Source organism: Rousettus aegyptiacus, unplaced genomic scaffold (assembly GCF_014176215.1).
Source record: "Rousettus aegyptiacus isolate mRouAeg1 unplaced genomic scaffold, mRouAeg1.p scaffold_m13_p_5, whole genome shotgun sequence".
Classification (NCBI taxonomy): Eukaryota; Metazoa; Chordata; class Mammalia; order Chiroptera; family Pteropodidae; genus Rousettus; species Rousettus aegyptiacus.
In genome coordinates, this window is record NW_023416308.1 from 117,959,216 (window position 1) to 117,975,709 (window position 16,494).

Here is a 16,494-nt window from a genome sequence, read left to right on the forward strand (position 1 = left end):
AACCATGGTCCCTGCCTTCGAGGTTCCCACAATCTCAAGGGAAAAGGCTCATTTATGTAATGAGTATGCTTTGTAGTCCCGGCAGGCTGCCTGCCAGATGGCTTTAGTTCAGTACGGCGGGCACCAAGCGCCGCCTTGGTGGAGAGGGCTGTGGGAGGGAGCCAAGAGGCTCAGCGGCGCAGGCCAGCCCACCTCTCGTGGCTTCCTTGGGCATCTTGTGCATACATGAAACATTGGATCATCCAGGAGGCACTCAGCCTGGCTGGGTGAGCTGGCGGGGACGTGCACACAGGGGCCAGAGGCCCAGGCAGAGCAGAGACGTGAGGGCGTGAGCGGGTCAGGCTCTCAGGCCTTCCAGGGATGGGGGTAGGAAGGAGCCATGGAGGCCCTCGGGGGAGCCTTACCCAGTGTTAGTGCCTCCTGCCACAACCCAAAGGGGACCCTCATGGTAGTGGAGCCTGTCAAGAAGTCATCTCTCATTTCTGAGACCTCAGTAGGTTTGAGACCTTCCAGGAATTGTCATTTGAGGGCTGGGGAGGAGGGATTCAGCCCCCATGGTGCAGGAGTGGGTCAGCACGGGAACTGCACCTGTCCCACATCTCAGCGGTCCCGCTGCGGGGCCGTTTGTGTCAGAGCAGTCTCGGCTCGAACATCAGAGTGGAACGTCTGAGCACTGCCAGAGCCCGGGCGCACGGGGCCCCCCGAGAGCAGCACCAGACACCCCCTGGCTTTCACAAGGGGCTGAGGAAGTGGGTGAGAGGCGCATGGCCAGTGGGAGGACTCGAGTCAGGAAGCAGGCTTCCAGGCCAAAATGGCACGTGTCCCGGTGGATGACAGTCGTTGCTAATGCTTATTGGGTGCCACAGGCTTTAGTAAGTTCTTTCTTAATCCTCGCCACCCTTGAGTTGACATTCATCCCTATTTACAGGTGAGGAAAGTGAGTCACAGAAAGTTTAACTTTCGATGTGTGAATTGAGGCACAAACAAGGTCACTCATCATTTTGTCATCGCAACAGATCGAAACAACACAAATGCCTATCAGTAGGAGACTGGCTAAGTACGTTACATGCTCACACGTGACTTTGCTGCAGAGGAGGACAAGGGGGCTGGGGCTGGGCTCTTAGTGAGCACAGGCCGCTGGGGCAACTGAGCACAGCCCTCTGCGCGAGGATTTTTCCAGCCGTTCACTGGTGACATGAGAAGATGGGACTCCCTTGTCCCCTGCGCGGTTGGGAGGGGCTGCATGGGGCTGGGCTATGGGTGGACAGGACGAAGGACTTCCAGGACACGGCATGTGATGGCCAGTGCGAGGAAGCCCGGCACCGTCCTGCCCCTACTGCCACGACCGGTGAGGTCCCAGGCGGTGGAGGCTCCGGCAGCCTCGTCCTCCAGTGGGGGTGGCGCGGGCAGCTGAGCAGCGACCCTCGTGGTTCTGCACTGCTGGAAGTCTCCAGCTGTTTGTCACTGCCGCATCAGCTGACCCATCCTGTCTGATCATCCCTTGTTCTAAGCTCAGGGTAAGGAAGCTGGTCACCTCCCGATTTTGTCCTGTCTCCAAAGGTGATCAGGGAATGAGATGAGAGGCCTATGGCTTTGGGGTGTTCTCCCCACCCCAAAACTAGGCATCTCTACCTTTCCCGGACCAGGCCCTGATCGCTATCAGTGACAGGGAGCCAAGAAAAATTCCTCTGGTGTGGAGGAAGACACCAGGCTGAAGGAGGTGATCAGGAAGGCACCAAAGGGCCCAGCCCTCTCCTTGGCAGGGACATTTGGCTGCAGGCCTGGAGAAAATGGGGTCCTGGCCAGGTGCTGGGGTGCCCTATCGAAAGATGGTAGACACAAGTGGCGTTGCTCCAGGAGATGGCACCTGGGCCTGGAGACCGCGGCCAGGTGACTGAGCACTGGGGAGGGCCGGGCGTGCTGCTGGCCTGAGGAGGAGTGACACCTTGTCCACTGCATCCCAAAGGCCTGGCTCCATGGACCGCTGAAGACCTCGCTCTGCCCTCCGCATCGGCACCCCCGTCATCTGTCTTTCAGAAACTCTTACTGCCCTCATAGCTGGTTCTAGCTGCTTCTGTGAAAGTAAACAAAGACCGATAAATGAGGAAAAAGCGCTGCTGACTCGGAGCTCACTGCAGCCAGGGCGTCTGCCACCGCTTGAAGTGGCAGACTCGCAGGCAGGCAGGCAGGGGAGCGCTTCGTGGGGGGCAAGGCAGAGTTCAGGTGTGCCCGCATGGGAGGCTGTAGGCCCGGGAAGCCGTGGGCGGGCAGACTGGCAGCAGGTGCCCTAAGTCACGGCTTTTGGCAGCTTTCTCTGGTTGGTCTTGGAAAGGGGGATAAAAATTAAGGAAGCTGTCACTTAGGAATTGAGTCCTGGATATTTCAAGAGATTGTTGCAAGAGCTATTATTCGGCTTCCCGTGTTATTCCGAGGGAGATCAGGAGCAGGCTGGCCTCCTGGCAGTCCCCCGTGGGACCTGCTGAACTGACTCTGAGACACCGGAAAACTGCAGGAGCCTGAAACTTGTGTTGCCAGTTTACCTGCCGCTGCTGCATGGCAGCCTCCAGGGCCAGCCCCAAGAGCATGACCTTGGAGAAGGAAGCTGTTCCACTGAACTTCAAGAGGCACCTCTCACTGTGCACTCTGCCGGGAAAGAGAGAAGGCCAAGGTCAGCAGCCAGGAACTTGGGAGAGGAAAGACTGTGGGGACTGGCGCTGGGGTGTTGGTAAAAACGCTTAGGGGGGGCCTTGGGGGCGGCCCAAGCAGGCAATCGTCCATGTCCCCGCAGGTATGCATGCTTCAGAAAGAGGCTGCGAACAGTCAGGGCCAACCCTCCAGAGGGCGTCACTGAGTTGTCCTTCTCCAGCCCACCCAGTGCCTACTCAGTGGGTTTTCAGGCACCCGTTAACGCAAAACAAACTGAACGGGCTTCCCTCCCATCAGGAATTCCGGCAGGGCACAGTGGGCGGGGCCAGGGAGCGGACATCCTTCCCCCCCACAGCAGTCAGCAGGCGGGGCTGGGCCGCCTGCAGGCCAAAGGGTGGGGCCCCCTGCTCAGAGCCATCCCAACCGCCTGCATCTGGAGCATGCGCAGAGAGGCCGTGCCCAGGCGGAAGTGGAAATTGATGCTGGGGGAGGGGTCCCCAAAGACCAGGTTTGTGTCCAGCAAAAGTGCCCTGAAGTTTACAAGCCCCTTTCTTGCCCAGAACTTCTCTCAACTTCCCTGCTTACTCGTAACACAACAGCTATCAATGGACAAGCTGTTGCGATTCTTGAAGGAAGAGACGCGCCGCTGAGGCTAGAGACAGGAAGCAGCGTTGACTGATGCCCACCGCGCTCGGCGGATTCTTGCCCAGAGCCCGAGCCCCCATTGTCACACGACAGTCAGTTTTATACAGTCTCGTCATCCCTACACAGCCACAGATAGAAGGAAGAATATGAATTGGTCGGCAAGCTATGAAACAAGGGATGTTATGGAGAGTCCTTGAGGTGGGGGAAGGGCGGTCAGGACCGAACGCTCCAGCAGGAAATGGCCAGGCAGGGTCAGGCTGCCACAAAGCGACTGCCAGATATTTGAGAGAACTCTCTTACCATAAAAGAAATAACACTAGACAGGAAAACAAAAGGAACTCAGGGAAGACAGAGACCATGCGATGTGCATAAGAAAATGTAAACTTCGATCATCATCTCCAAGACGACAAAAGAAATCACGACCAGACGGTAAGAAAGGGAGGCTCCCGAAAAGGAAAGGAGCTGTTGGAACTTCAAAATATGACAGCAGAAAAGTCTCAGGAGATAAAACTTTAAAATACATACAAAAAATAGAACAAAAAGATAAAAGCATGGAAAGATAAGAAAAATAAGAGTATTGTTCGAGGAGGTTCAGAGAGAAAGAGTCGGGGGGAGGCAGGGAAAAAATAGGGAGCAGATGACCAAATGAATACAACGGAATTCCCAGGACGGAAGAAGATGAGCTTTCCGATTGAAAGACACAATGGGTACAGAGCATATTGAATAGAAAAAAAAAAAAAAAAAAGACCAAACACCGATACCAAAGCACATGGTGAAACTAAAGAGTCCCCCGGAAGAAAATGAAGAACTCGCATGCAACCTTCCAGAGAGAAAAACAAACCATGCTCAGGGAATTCCAGAGAGGGAAACAAACATCACGCACAAAGGCTACGGAATTTGGACTCGCACCCGAGCGTTTGCGGGGATTCTGAAACATGCCCCCAGATACGCCGACGCTCGGGCGGCTCTGTCCTCCCGTGGAAGCTGGGCGGGACCTGTGGCTGTAGAAGCCACACTGCGGTCTCCCCAGGCTAAGTTAGAGAAGGTCACGCAGCTTTGCAGTTTCTCTTGAGGTCGCCGCGGGGTAAGGGTGGGGGTGGGAGAGAGAGGAAAGGAGAGGAGGGGAAGGGAGGGAAGGGGAGGGGCGGGGAGGGGAGGGGAAGGAGGAGAGAACCTTAGTTTTAACGTAGGGAGGAGGCAAGAGAACGAAAATGTTAAATCAAACGACATTCTGAGACTGCAAAATGCCAATCGGCCCAGCGGCCAGACCCAAGGACACCTGCAGAGCAAAGAAAGATTCCTGCGAGGATTGCGAACAGCCCATTTCCCCGCCTGGAGAAGGGCAAACAGGAAAAACAAAGTCTTTAAGTGACCGCCCTACGCAAAACGAAATCGATCATTCCCTATGCCTAAAACCATAGGGAACCTATGGATCAAAGTCCCGGAACCGCCAGGTGGGCCCTTCGCACTACATCCTCTTTCCATCCTCACTGTCAGGCCACATCCAAGGAAACGGGTGAACAAAGACCCTGAACTGTCACTCACAGGAACTCGGGAATGGTATACAAACTGGACCCCCCCCCCCCACATGGGGGATTTTGTTCCTTGTCTTTCTGCCTTTGCTTTCCCCTTTTATAAACTTTCCTTTTGACTCTAGCTTTGGAAAGTGTTTGAATTCTTTCTACGCTCTCCGCTCTCCGCCAAGAACCCTCTTCTCTCTTGGTGCGGGGCTTGGTGTCCCCCCGACTCGGGGAACTTTGCCCGGTCCTGCCTCAATTCCTGGCTCCAGCTGCTCTCCCAGCCGCGTGAGCCACTGAGTGAGAACAGCCTCGGGAAGCTCATTCGACCCCCAGAGCCATGTCTTGGCAAGGTGCCCTCAGAAGGCGGTGGTGGGGGGAAGAGAGAGAGAGAGAGAGAGAATGCAGTAAAGACGAACCTACTCCCAGCTGCCCAGCCCTGGAAGTGAAAGTCTCCTCTTCTGCCCCATTTTGATGCAAAGTGGGAAGAAGAGAGTTTGTGACATCTGTCAGTGTCTACTACATATGATGGATCCAACCATATGCAGGAACTTGCTATGTCATATCTGTGGCATCATAAATAAGTATGAAAAGGAGTTATTTGGTATTAGTAGATGTGAGTCACCATACTGAGAAAAATTACTGGATCCTTACCTCACCGCATAGGCAATAATGTGTTTTCTCAGCTGGGGGTGATTTTGTCCCCCAGATTACATTTGGCCATGTCTGGACACATTTTTGTTGTCGCAGTTTGTGGGGTGCTGTAGGACCTCCAGCAATGCACAGGACAGCTGCCGACAAAAAAAAAAAAAAAAAAGGGACTTTTGTTTGACCTCGGGCTGGGGATGAATTTCTTAACAAGTCCCCAAATGAATTAACTTGACTACACACCCAAACTAAGGACCTCTCTTGTATAATGATGGTTATTGCTTATCAGATGATCAGATAGATGGTAAACTCAAAGGAAATATTTTCAACATTGGCGTGGTTTTGGGAAAGACCTGTGATTTATAATGTTGGAATCGTCCTCCCCGCTAATCTTTCAGAATCCTCCCAAATCCACAAAGGCCATGAAAAACCAAAACACACACTCCATCTCTCATAAAGTAGGAGACATCCAGAGTGGTTCGGGTCATGAGCCTCCATGCACCCAACCCCCTGCATTTATAAAGCGAAAGCTAATGAGAAGACAAGAATTTTAGCAGCTGAAAATAACAGGTTTCAAATTCTACAATAGAAAAAAAAAAGAGAGAGAGAGAAGGCACCATCCTTGCTCTTGGGACTTTACTACAATAACCACCTATTAAGCCTCAGAAAAAGTTTTCGAACATTCCAGAAGAAGAGAAATAGTCCAGACAACAGTCTCTCATCATAAGACCTTAAAACAAACAAACGAAAATAATAAAACCAGGAAACGAAAGGCTCTAATGTCTATAGTTATATTTATAAATTTGTAAGTACCTTTACAGATCTGTTAAAATGACTCACGTCAAAGAAGTCAAAACCAAAATTGCAGAACTTCTAGGCTATTGTGATAAAGAAACATCATGTATTGGAAGAGAACGGTCTGCTTGCTTTGATTGCTCTGGCTTTGTAATTACTCCGACAGGGCAGGTCCCTCCCACCCCCACCTTGTTCTTCAAAATTGGCTTGGCCCTTCTCGGCCCTTTGGTTTTCTCTCTATATTTTAGTATCCGTTTTCCCAGTTCTGTGAAAAGCTTTGATGGGATTTTTTTTTTTTTTTTTTAGGCGAGGCAACGTTTGGTTAACCTCACAGATTGCAAGGACCTTGTCCGCTTACAAGCCCTTACTTTTTAATTTTTTACGCCTGCAGCACCTGGTCTTCCTAGGTGGTCGGTCTCCCATCCAAGTACTAACCGGGCTCAACCCTGCTCAGCTTCCTAGATGGGATTTTGATGGGAATATGCCATGAGTTTACAGTTTAATTTGAAGAGATGTGACAGCTTCATGATGTTGAGTCACCCCATCTGGAAAAGCTCCCTGAGCAGCTGAGGTGCTGGCTGGAGGCCAAGGGAGTGTGGAATCTGTGGAGGCGGGAGGAAGCCATAAATATTGGCTGTGGTGTCATGACCTTTTGCAGGGATGGGGGCCCCTCCGCATGTCCTTTGTGGCTCCAAGTTTTGTATACTGGAAGGAAGTCGTCTTTGTAAGGTGCAGAGCGGTCACGGGAGGAAGGACATGTGACAGAAAACAAATAGCTCAACCTGTTCCTAATAATAAACATTCAACAGGGTTTTGTTTTGTTTTTAACTGATTTCCAAACAAGGGCTGGGATTTCTAAAAGCTGAAGTCTTAAAGAATAGAGAAGATGATTCCCACATTTCTAATAGTTTGGGATTAGTCAAGGGGTGTGTACGCTCTTTCTGTGACTGTCATCCCAAATAGCCATCAAGGGCTACACTGGATGAAAAAGAGTAGACTAGAGCTTTTGTGTTAAGGGACAAAAGGGATGTAGGAAGGGTTCCACAGGGCAACTTGGGAGCGGGCAAAGGGCCAACGTGGAGACACTCCAGGCTCCCAGACATGATCCGCTGGGTAGACATGGGTCTGCTGCTGCAGGGAGGTGCCAGGATGTGTGGGGCAAGGGAGATGGCCTGGCGTTTGGGACCTGTGCCCAACCGAGACCTCACAAGTCCTCCCTGATGGAGACTCCAGACGGTGTCCAGGGCTTCAGGACCAGTGTAAGGCAAGGAGGGACGCTGAGACACTGGCAGGCTAACACGGAGTGCGTCTCGTGCCAGGACCAGAGAGTCTGCAGAGGACGCGAGGGCGCCCGGTGCTGGGGAGCAGGAGGGAGGCCCAGCCAGAGTCATGGTCGCACTGCTTCCCCGGAAGCGCTCACCTTGTCCTGTGTATTCTCCACCAACCATGTTGGATGCAATTTAATTTCCTCCAGCTTCAATTAATAGGAAAAAAAAAAAAGAGAGAGAGAGATTTCCAGGTCAAGATAGCAGAGTACAATCTGAAATCCACCCTGTCCTTCTCAAACATATTAAAATCAGAGAAGAAGAAACTGTTAATAACAAAGTCTCAGCCGCATGGAAATAGAAAAGGGAATTCTGCGCAGATTTGAAATAAACCTCCTCTGAAAGAAAGAAATAGGAAGAAACCCAACAGCCTGGGGTGTGAGCCGAAGCCTTGCATTCTAGCCAAGGAATAGGAACACAGTCGGGCTGAATGCACAGGGCTTGGGGCCAGGTCCTCATTCTGTGTCCAGCTCTGGAGGACGACGACGAGAGCCACCTGTGACTGAAGCCAGGTTCTCCGCCAGCAGAATGAAGCAGGGGGCCAGAACTGTCCTACCCGTCAGGTGACAAACAGAGCAAATCCAAAACACCCGAGTGTAGGATTTGGGAGGGAAGGAAGTCCAGAGGGAGCAGATCTTGTTTTTGTTTCATATTTAGCAGGAGGATAGACACATTAATTAGTTTTTAGTGGGGAAGGAAAAGTAGGTATGACCGTTAAAAACTGAGTGCCTCCCTTGAGCAGCTCTGTGCTGGGTGTCAAAGAAGAGACAAGATCCCATTATGCCGGAGTCACACTGGACCTGTGGCTTGAGATAGTTGAATGGAGCAGTGGCAGAAAGCTTCCTGGGGAAGTGACATCCAGAGGGCTTCTCAGGAGGAGGAGGAGGAAGGTGGCTCCTCTGGTGCAAACCTAGCTTGCATGGACAGAGCTATCCAAGCTGGAGCTGGGGAGGTAGAGGCACAGGACCTTGAATGCCAGCCCAAAGGGCTAGGGCTTTGTCCTGAGGACAATGTGGAATCACGAAGCATCTCAGGCAGGGGAGGGACAAAATGGATTTGAGGTTGACAATAGTTCCAGGGTGTGGGACTGGGAGACCTTGAGAAGGCTTTGCAAAATTCCAGGTGAAAGCTGAGGGGCCATGGTCATGGGGCGGGGCCTGAGGCAGAGGAACAGGGAGTGTTCAGAAGACAGATGATGCAGTGGATTTGGGGACAGCGGATCTTGATGCCTCCCCGCTCTGGCCCAGAAGCTGGCGGGGGAGGCGGATATGGACAGTGACATAGGATGGAGCAGGTACAGAGAGAGCGAGAGAGAGGTGAGAGCCCGGGGTGCCTCAGAGGGTGGCTTCCTGGGAGGCGCCATGGAGTGGAGCCTGGAAAGCATGTGCTCTAGGTAGGTGGGGACAGAGTGGGGGATGTAGGGTCAGGAGACCTCAGGCGGAGTTCTGGCAGCTGTGCCATCCTGGGCAGGCCACTCAGTGTCACTGATACACTGTCCTCTTCTGAAAACAAAGGCTCATCATTCCCGAGCCTCGGGTTACAGGAGGATTAAGGAGATGATACGTGGAGAGTACTTGGCACAGAGCCTGGCTCTGGATGAACAGATCCTGCCCCTCACTCTCCATTTCCCATCACCCCACTCACAGCTGTCTCCCGTCCACGGCGTCCCCGGGCTGCCTTCTCCCCACAGCCTTGCATTCCCTGACCCAGTTAGAGAGGGACGAAGGACTCCATCCTCTGGCTCCATCCCACCCCCCTTCTCCCACCCCAGAAGGAGGGATCCATGGACTCAGGTCTGAGCCCAGGATTAGCTGTGTAATCCCCAGCTGTGTCTGGGCAATCTCTTTCCCTACCCGGGAGATGGGGCCAGGGCTGGAAGCGAGGACTACCGGGCCCTCCGCCTGGCACTGCTCCACCCACCTGTGAGACCTCAGACAAGGGGCGATGCTTTTGGCTCCTCTTTTGGAAATACCCCTGACATCCCACGATGACTGTCACAAAGTGTGTCAATTGTTCTGGTGGGTTTGCTGCGCGGGGGAACTCTGGGAAGAAAGAAAGGCCTGGGTTTGAGTCCAGCTCTACCACTGGGCGGCTCCAAGTGGATGCGCATGGACAAGGGATGAAACCCATGGGCTTCAATTCTTTTCACGTATCGAATGGAATGAACACCATCCAGGGCTGCTGTGGGAGGACATGAGAAAACAAAGGCAAATGAGTTTTGTAAACAGCACATTTCTTGAGAGATACGAAAGTGTGATTACAGGATGAGAGAACGTAGGAGCTGAGAAGACGGAAAAGGACACTTATCTCTGGACCAGGGCGAGGTCTGAGCAGGAGTGCTCCAGAGGACTAAAGAACACAGGAGTTAATCGCGCTTCCAAGGCTTCAGAGAAGGCGAAGGACAGAGCGCCTCCTGAGGTCGGAGGAGCGTCCGGTGTTGGGGAGGGCCGACTCACGAATGCCCTAAAGCCCCAAGAGGAAGGGGTCCTGGGGGGAGGGGACGTGATGTCGTGACCCTGAAGGGGAGGAGCGAGTCCTTAAATGCCAGGCCGGGGCCCCATTGCGCAGGTAGTAGGAGCCACGCCAGGATGTTGAGCAGGAGCGCAAAGTGGAGGCCTCTCCCCACGCGGGCTGAGGAGGGAACGGTTGGGAGAGCTTAGCAGCGACCGAGGGAGGACGTGCCACCCACTGCCCAGGGGCAGGGGTTGAGGGTAGGGAGGGCAACGGAGAATCGCAGTCTAGAAGGGCTTGGGCTGGGGCAGAACAGTCACGCGGGTCGGGCCCGAAGCGGCCTGATTTTTCCTCGTCCCCCCCATCCACGTGTGCATACAGCAGGTACACATTAAATGCTGAACCTGTAGAAAGTGGAAAACACCAGAACCCGGCAGAAGGCGACATGCGAGGTTTACTTGAAGTCTGAAAAGCTGAGGGCCGGGAAGCGAACGCGATGAAGCCGAGCAGGCGAGTAAGGGAGTGGGCGAGCGGTTGTGCCAGTGAGGAAGCCCGCGCCAGCCGGACGGCGTGAGGCAGGAAGGCCGGAGGCCGGCGGGACTACATCTCCCAGCAGCGTCAGCGGCAGACGTCACCTCCGCCAGGGGGCGGGGCCGAGGGCGGGGTGGGAGAGGCGCAGGGAGGCATGGATGCGCCGTCGCCGTCGCCGCCGGGGCGCGTGATGTATTTCCTGTGCGCCGCCTAGCGTCTTGGTCGCGCCAGTTTCTCTTGCCTTAGAGACGTGAAGGTGACAGCGGGAGGTGACCGGGCTGGTTCCCGCGATGCTGGCGGCACGGCGGCTGCTCGGTGGGTCTCTCCCCGCACGGGTGCCTGTACGGTTCAGCGGCGACACGGTGAGTCCCGGCCTGGCTGGAGCCAGGGGTGTTCGCGGGCGGGCCTCGCTGCTGCGTCTCTGCGCGTGCTGTCTCTTGGGTCTATAATGCCTCCTAGAGAACCCTCCTCATGTCCCCAGCCTGGCAGGAAGGTTGCTTCTCCAGCCAGGGTGTAGAAGGTAGAGGGGAACGAGTTCCAGCACGAAGCTGACTCCTCTCCCCGCGCCCACCCCCCGGCTCCTTGGCTTCCCTTATTTAACGGTCCCGTGGCCTAGCGGGAAGTTTTGCAGGTGATGAAGCGCCTGTGTCTCACTGCCATGCTTTGTCGGGCGTGAATGTGTCATTGCCCCATTTTACAGATGCAGAAAAGTTTTGGAGAGGGATGTGTGCCTCCCGATTCCCTGTCCAGATCTCTGTTATCTGTAGTGGCTTTTAAGGCAATGGAAGTCTGGAAGCCAATCTGCTTTAGTCCTCAGTCGGGGTGCTCGCCCCTGGGTTATGTGGCATTGCAGACTCCACCTCTTCTCATCAGTTTTACCCCAGATGGGTCTCTCGCCATCATCTTTGTGTCCCAGCCCCAGTAAGGCATTTCTTTTCCGTCAGTTAAAGCATTTTGCTTTCAGAGTTAGTACTATAAGGTTCTGGCCTAACTAAGTTTCAATCCACCAGGACAGCCAGACAAGTAAGTGGACATCGCACTGGGCTCAGGAAGGTAGTTGATGCTGTGGTTCAGATGTGGGCTTTGGTCACAGACACACCTGAGCTCAAATTCCATTGGCTGCTTTTGGCTCTAAGCCCTTCCATATGTACATTTTGTTCTGAGCCTCAGTTTCCTCCTCTGTAAAATCATGCCTGTCTCAGGGTTATGATGAAGTGTGGTTTTTAATGTAAAATGCTTAGCCTAGTGCCTGCTAAACAGGAAGTGCTTACTAAGTGGGGGTGGTAGTTATGACACCTGAGGCTTAGGCCTCTACCTTCTCCCCAGCCCAGCCCCCTCTGATCAGTGGGACCCAAGGATCTATAGCTTCTGGCCTGGCCTTTCATGACCCCAGAGCTCTCTGGGCCTTCTGACCTTCTGTGTCCATAGACAGCGCCCAAGAAAACCTCATTTGGCTCACTGAAGGATGAAGACCGGATTTTCACTAACCTGTATGGCCGCCATGACTGGAGGTGAGATGGCGCCCTTAGCCTGGTGGGTCCCAGGACAAAGCTTCCCCTTCACTGCCTTCCCTACTCTGTTCAGGCTGAAAGGTGCCCAGAGTCGCGGAGACTGGTACAAGACGAAGGAGATCCTGCTGAAGGGGCCTGACTGGATCCTGGGCGAGGTCAAGGCGTCGGGCTTGCGGGGCCGTGGAGGTGCTGGCTTCCCCACTGGCCTCAAGTGGAGCTTCATGAATAAGCCCTCAGATGGCAGGTGTGTGTGGGGAAGCAGAGATGGGGTTGCAGGAGGAACCTCGGGAGTGGCTGCAGCTTCCCCAGGCCTTTGGGTTGTTTCCTTGGAGTGAATAAAGTGGGAAAATGTCACCAGAAATTAAGTAGGTGGAGCTCAGTTCTCTCTGGTCTTCCTCAGGAGAGACTCGAGGGGTAGCAGAATTAACACAAGATTTTGACTCAGGCCGACTTAATTGATAAGTTCTTAGCTCCGCCTTCTAATCATATAGCTTTGGGCAGTCTCCTGGCCTTTCCCTGCCACCCACCCCCTTAATTCTCCCCTCCACCACCAGTTCCACCCCTGACCCATGGATGTTGCCATCTCCCCTTAAGAACTGGATCTCTGAAGGCGGGGCGTCTCCTCCTATGCGCTCGCGGCGCGCACCCGGGGCCTGGCACCCCGGCACACTGGGGGCCCAGCACACCTGGGGAGCCTGGGGCACCCAGGGTATGGACCGTGGCTCCACCTGGGGTGTGAACCCAGGACCTGTGTGTAAAGCAGACATGCTGACCACTACACTATGGAGCCACCCTGCTCCTGGCCTTTTTGAACCTCATTTTTTGTTTTCCTTTTTTTTGTAAGTGGGTTTTGTGTAGAGATTGAAGATGTAATGCGTAACAGCTTTTGGCCTGTGGTTGGTCAGCAGATAGAAAGCAAAGGATAAACAGCCTCTTTACCTCCCTTGGCCCCAGAGATACAGTGGAGGTTCAGGAAGGCGCTCTGTGACCAGAGAAGAATGTGGGCTCTCGGGAAAGCATGGGGAGGGACATCGGGACTGAGCAGAACAAAGACCTTTCCTGTGCTCATAGCCACCCAAAGGTAGACTAGGCAGTGAGCTCCCTGTCATTGGTGGTGAACAACCAGAGCTCCTGGGAACACGTTGGGATGGTAGAGGGATTGGCTGTCAGAGGAGACATCTTTGAAGCTTTCCTGGGGGGTGGAATCAGGGTCAAAAGCCCAGCCCTGGTGGCCCAGTAGCGTAACTGACCTGCTGGCCCCAACAGGCCCAAGTACCTGGTGGTGAACGCGGATGAGGGGGAGCCTGGCACCTGCAAGGACCGAGAGATCATGCGCCATGACCCCCACAAGCTGGTGGAAGGCTGCCTAGTCGGGGGCCGGGCCATGGGTGCCCGTGCAGCCTACATCTATATCCGTGGGGAATTCTACAATGAGGCCTCCAATCTGCAGGTAGGCTGGGGGAGGGGCATCCACAGAGGAGGAGCTGCTAGGTGTGCACCCACACGTCTACTTACCTGGCATAGTTCTGAGATTTTAGTGCTTGATCTGTCTGAGGTCAAACCAGGAGAGTGGTGATCACTCCTGCATGCATCGTGACCCCAAAGCCTCCTTCTCTGGGCTTCTCTAGAGCCTCAACTTGAGAGGCCTTCCAGGGCTCCTGGTCTCCTAGGGTGCCAGGGGGCTAGGGAAGTTGCATGAGGGTTTATTTCCTGTGGAAGAGTCAGGGGGTCTTTTCACTAATTCTCAGCTTGGTGACGCCCATAGTGATTGGTCCAAGGCCAGAGTCACACCTTTCTAATAGGCGCCTACACAGCACAAGGTGTACAGGACTAGCGCCTGGAACAGTGCCTGGCACATAGAAGCGTTGTGTACAACAGTTACAGTTACATATTTTTAAACAAACCCGTAGGGTCTTTCCCTCTATTGCAGGAGCAGTACTTACTCATTATAAAAATAGGAAACCACACACGTACAAGAGAAGAGCCTCCCGGACTCACTACCTAGAGAAACTACTTGCTAAATTTTTATTTCCTAAAATTTTTTTCTAAGTGCAGTAGTTGGAGAATTTTTAAGTGTTATTGCAATAGCATGCACACTGTCGAAGTCCCCACCCCGCCAGAGTGTCCTCCACTTGTGTCCAAAGGGAGCTTTTGCCCTGGATTTGGTGACGGACTCATGGGGCCCGTACCTCCAACCCCTACACAGTGTTCTCAGGCTCTTGGGGACAGTGCCCTTACACCCCTGTCCCACAGGTGGCCATCCGAGAGGCCTACGAGGCTGGTCTGATTGGCAAAAACGCCTGTGGCTCCGGCTACGATTTCGACGTGTTCGTGTTGCGGGGGGCTGGGGCCTACATCTGCGGGGAGGAGACGGCGCTCATCGAGTCCATCGAGGGCAAGCAGGGCAAGCCCCGCCTGAAGCCGCCCTTCCCCGCCGACGTGGGTGAGCCCCAGCCCCGTCCGGCGGAGTCCGGGATCTGGCTGCAGGTCCCCGCTGGTTGTTCCCAGGGCGTTTCCGAGTTCCTGCTGCACTGGGAGCTGGACAGAGTAGGGGAGAAGCAGCATAGAGGCTCCCTCAGCGCCACCCGCCTCAGCCCCCATGTGAGGCGCCCGAGTCCCCTCCGGGAGCGAAGGGCAGGGTGCTGAACGAGGCGACGCAGCGCCTGCTGGAGTCTGGGGTCCAGTGGGGATGAGTGTCAGAGGGGTGAGAGCGGGGAGCGCCTTGCCACGAAAGCAGGTCTCTGGGGCAGGCCCCACTGCCAAGAAACCCTGCCCCCACCCCTGGCAGCCACCAGTCTCTTGTCCCATTTTTCCGCAGGAGTGTTCGGCTGCCCCACGACTGTGGCCAACGTGGAGACGGTGGCGGTGTCCCCCACCATCTGCCGCCGCGGAGGCGCCTGGTTTGCCAGCTTCGGCCGTGAGCGCAACTCAGGCACCAAACTGTTCAACATCTCCGGCCACGTCAACCACCCTTGCACCGTGGAGGAGGAGATGTCTGTGCCGCTGAAGGAACTGATTGAAAAGCATGCCGGTGAGGCCTGGGGCCATCGGCAAGGGCCGGGGCAGGGTGCTGTGAGGGGAGCCAGGGCTGGAAGGGCCTCAGGAGCCGGGGTTGGGGTCGGGGCTCCCAGGTCCTGGGCTCAGGACAAGGCAGGTGTTCTGGCCCCAGTCCTGACCAGCCATCCTTTTGGGGACTGACTGGGGCCCCAGGGGGTGTCACGGGTGGCTGGGACAACCTCCTCGCTGTGATCCCCGGCGGCTCGTCCACCCCGCTGATCCCCAAGTCCGTGTGTGAGACGGTGCTGATGGACTTCGACGCGCTGGTGCAGGCGCAGACGGGCCTGGGCACGGCCGCCGTGATCGTCATGGATCGCTCGGTAAGGGCCGGCGCGCACGCCCCACCCGGCCCCTGCCTCACGCCAGCCTGCTTGGCACCCCTCCCCGGGCGTCTGCGAGCTCTTGCCAGCCCTGGGTCCTGGTTCCTGCGGCCTGACGCGCAGTGAGGCAGAAGGGAGGGGAGCGAGGCCGCTCGCGCGAGAACGCCCGTGGAGTCTCGGCAGCACCGGGTGCTCCGGGGGGTCGCGAGGTGGCCAGACGGCGTTGGATCAGGAGGGGCTGCTGCTGGGGGCTGGGGCCCAGGCCTCGGGTGCCTGCTCACTGTCCCTCATCCCTCTAGACAGACATTGTGAAAGCCATCGCCCGCCTTATCGAGTTTTACAAGCACGAGAGCTGTGGCCAGTGCACCCCATGCCGTGAGGGTGAGCACCCCAGGTGGGGTGGGGGCTTTCTCTATGGCTCACCCTGGGCTGGGCGCATGATGGGTGGACTCTGCACCCTGAGTAAACAGCTGCTGCCTCCTGGTCTGCTGTGGCTTCTCTGAGCCCCCACCCACTGTGGCCTGCACCCATCAAGTGCCATCCCTCACGCCCCAGGTAGAGGAGACCATCACGCCCTCTCTTGCTGCTGTGGCTGCAGGTGTGGACTGGATGAACAAGGTGATGGCCCGCTTTGTGAGGGGGGACGCCCGGCCGGCTGAGATCGACTCTCTGTGGGAGATCAGCAAGCAGATAGAGGGCCACACCATTTGCGCCTTGGGTGACGGGGCCGCCTGGCCCGTACAGGTACTGTCCTGCTGGTGCACTAGGTTGGGGGCCCAGATTTTTAGACCTCAATTGATACAGTGCTCCCCACCCCCCAGGGCCTGATCCGCCACTTCCGGCCGGAGCTTGAGGAGCGGATGCAGCGGTTCGCCCTGCAGCACCAGGCCAGGCAAGCCGCCTCCTGAGCCCACTGCCCCAGGCTGGCGTCCATCTGTCCGGAGGGCTGTACAATAAAGCAAGTGCTGCCCACTCTCCCGGTGCAGCTTCTTTGTGGCCTTGCTCGTCACCTTGCCACCAGTGCCCCGTTACTCATGGAAGCCTATTT

General features: G+C 55.4%; 1 protein-coding gene and 1 long non-coding RNA gene across 13 annotated transcripts; one reads left to right on the top strand and one right to left on the bottom strand.

Moving 5' to 3' along the window:
- Positions 1 to 39: 39 nt before the first annotated feature.
- On the bottom strand, positions 40 to 10,672 carry LOC107503590. 12 transcript variants are annotated; one of them, XR_004950849.1, is made up of 5 exons: positions 10,486 to 10,672; positions 9,497 to 10,207; positions 7,672 to 7,725; positions 5,463 to 5,599; positions 40 to 2,643 (listed from the first exon to the last, which is right to left on the bottom strand). It is a non-coding gene; the product is annotated as an uncharacterized LOC107503590 (long non-coding RNA). The 12 variants fall into 12 exon arrangements; XR_004950847.1 differs by having other exon boundaries at positions 9,497 to 10,063; positions 10,432 to 10,672; XR_004950843.1 differs by having other exon boundaries at positions 10,432 to 10,672.
- Positions 10,673 to 10,739: 67 nt separating this feature from the next.
- On the top strand, positions 10,740 to 16,422 carry NDUFV1 (NADH:ubiquinone oxidoreductase core subunit V1). Its single transcript, XM_016132037.2, has 10 exons — positions 10,740 to 10,920; positions 11,987 to 12,069; positions 12,143 to 12,313; positions 13,336 to 13,519; positions 14,323 to 14,512; positions 14,888 to 15,100; positions 15,280 to 15,446; positions 15,746 to 15,827; positions 16,045 to 16,190; positions 16,268 to 16,422. The coding sequence occupies exons 1-10, from the start codon at positions 10,849 to 10,851 to the stop codon at positions 16,352 to 16,354; spliced, it is 1,395 nt and encodes a 464-aa protein (XP_015987523.1). The 5' UTR covers positions 10,740 to 10,848; the 3' UTR covers positions 16,355 to 16,422.
- Positions 16,423 to 16,494: the final 72 nt, after the last annotated feature.

What these genes read in the sequence shown, in the direction of transcription:
- NDUFV1 (XM_016132037.2), top strand. Translation starts at nt 10,849, where the DNA reads ATGCTGGCGGCACGGCGGCTGCTCGGTGGGTCTCTCCCCGCACGGGTG. An exon ending in TACGGTTCAGCGGCGACACG is followed by an intron (nt 10,921 to 11,986) that starts GTGAGTCCCGGC and finishes CTGTGTCCATAG; the next exon opens with ACAGCGCCCAAGAAAACCTC. An exon ending in AATAAGCCCTCAGATGGCAG is followed by an intron (nt 12,314 to 13,335) that starts GTGTGTGTGGGG and finishes TGGCCCCAACAG; the next exon opens with GCCCAAGTACCTGGTGGTGA.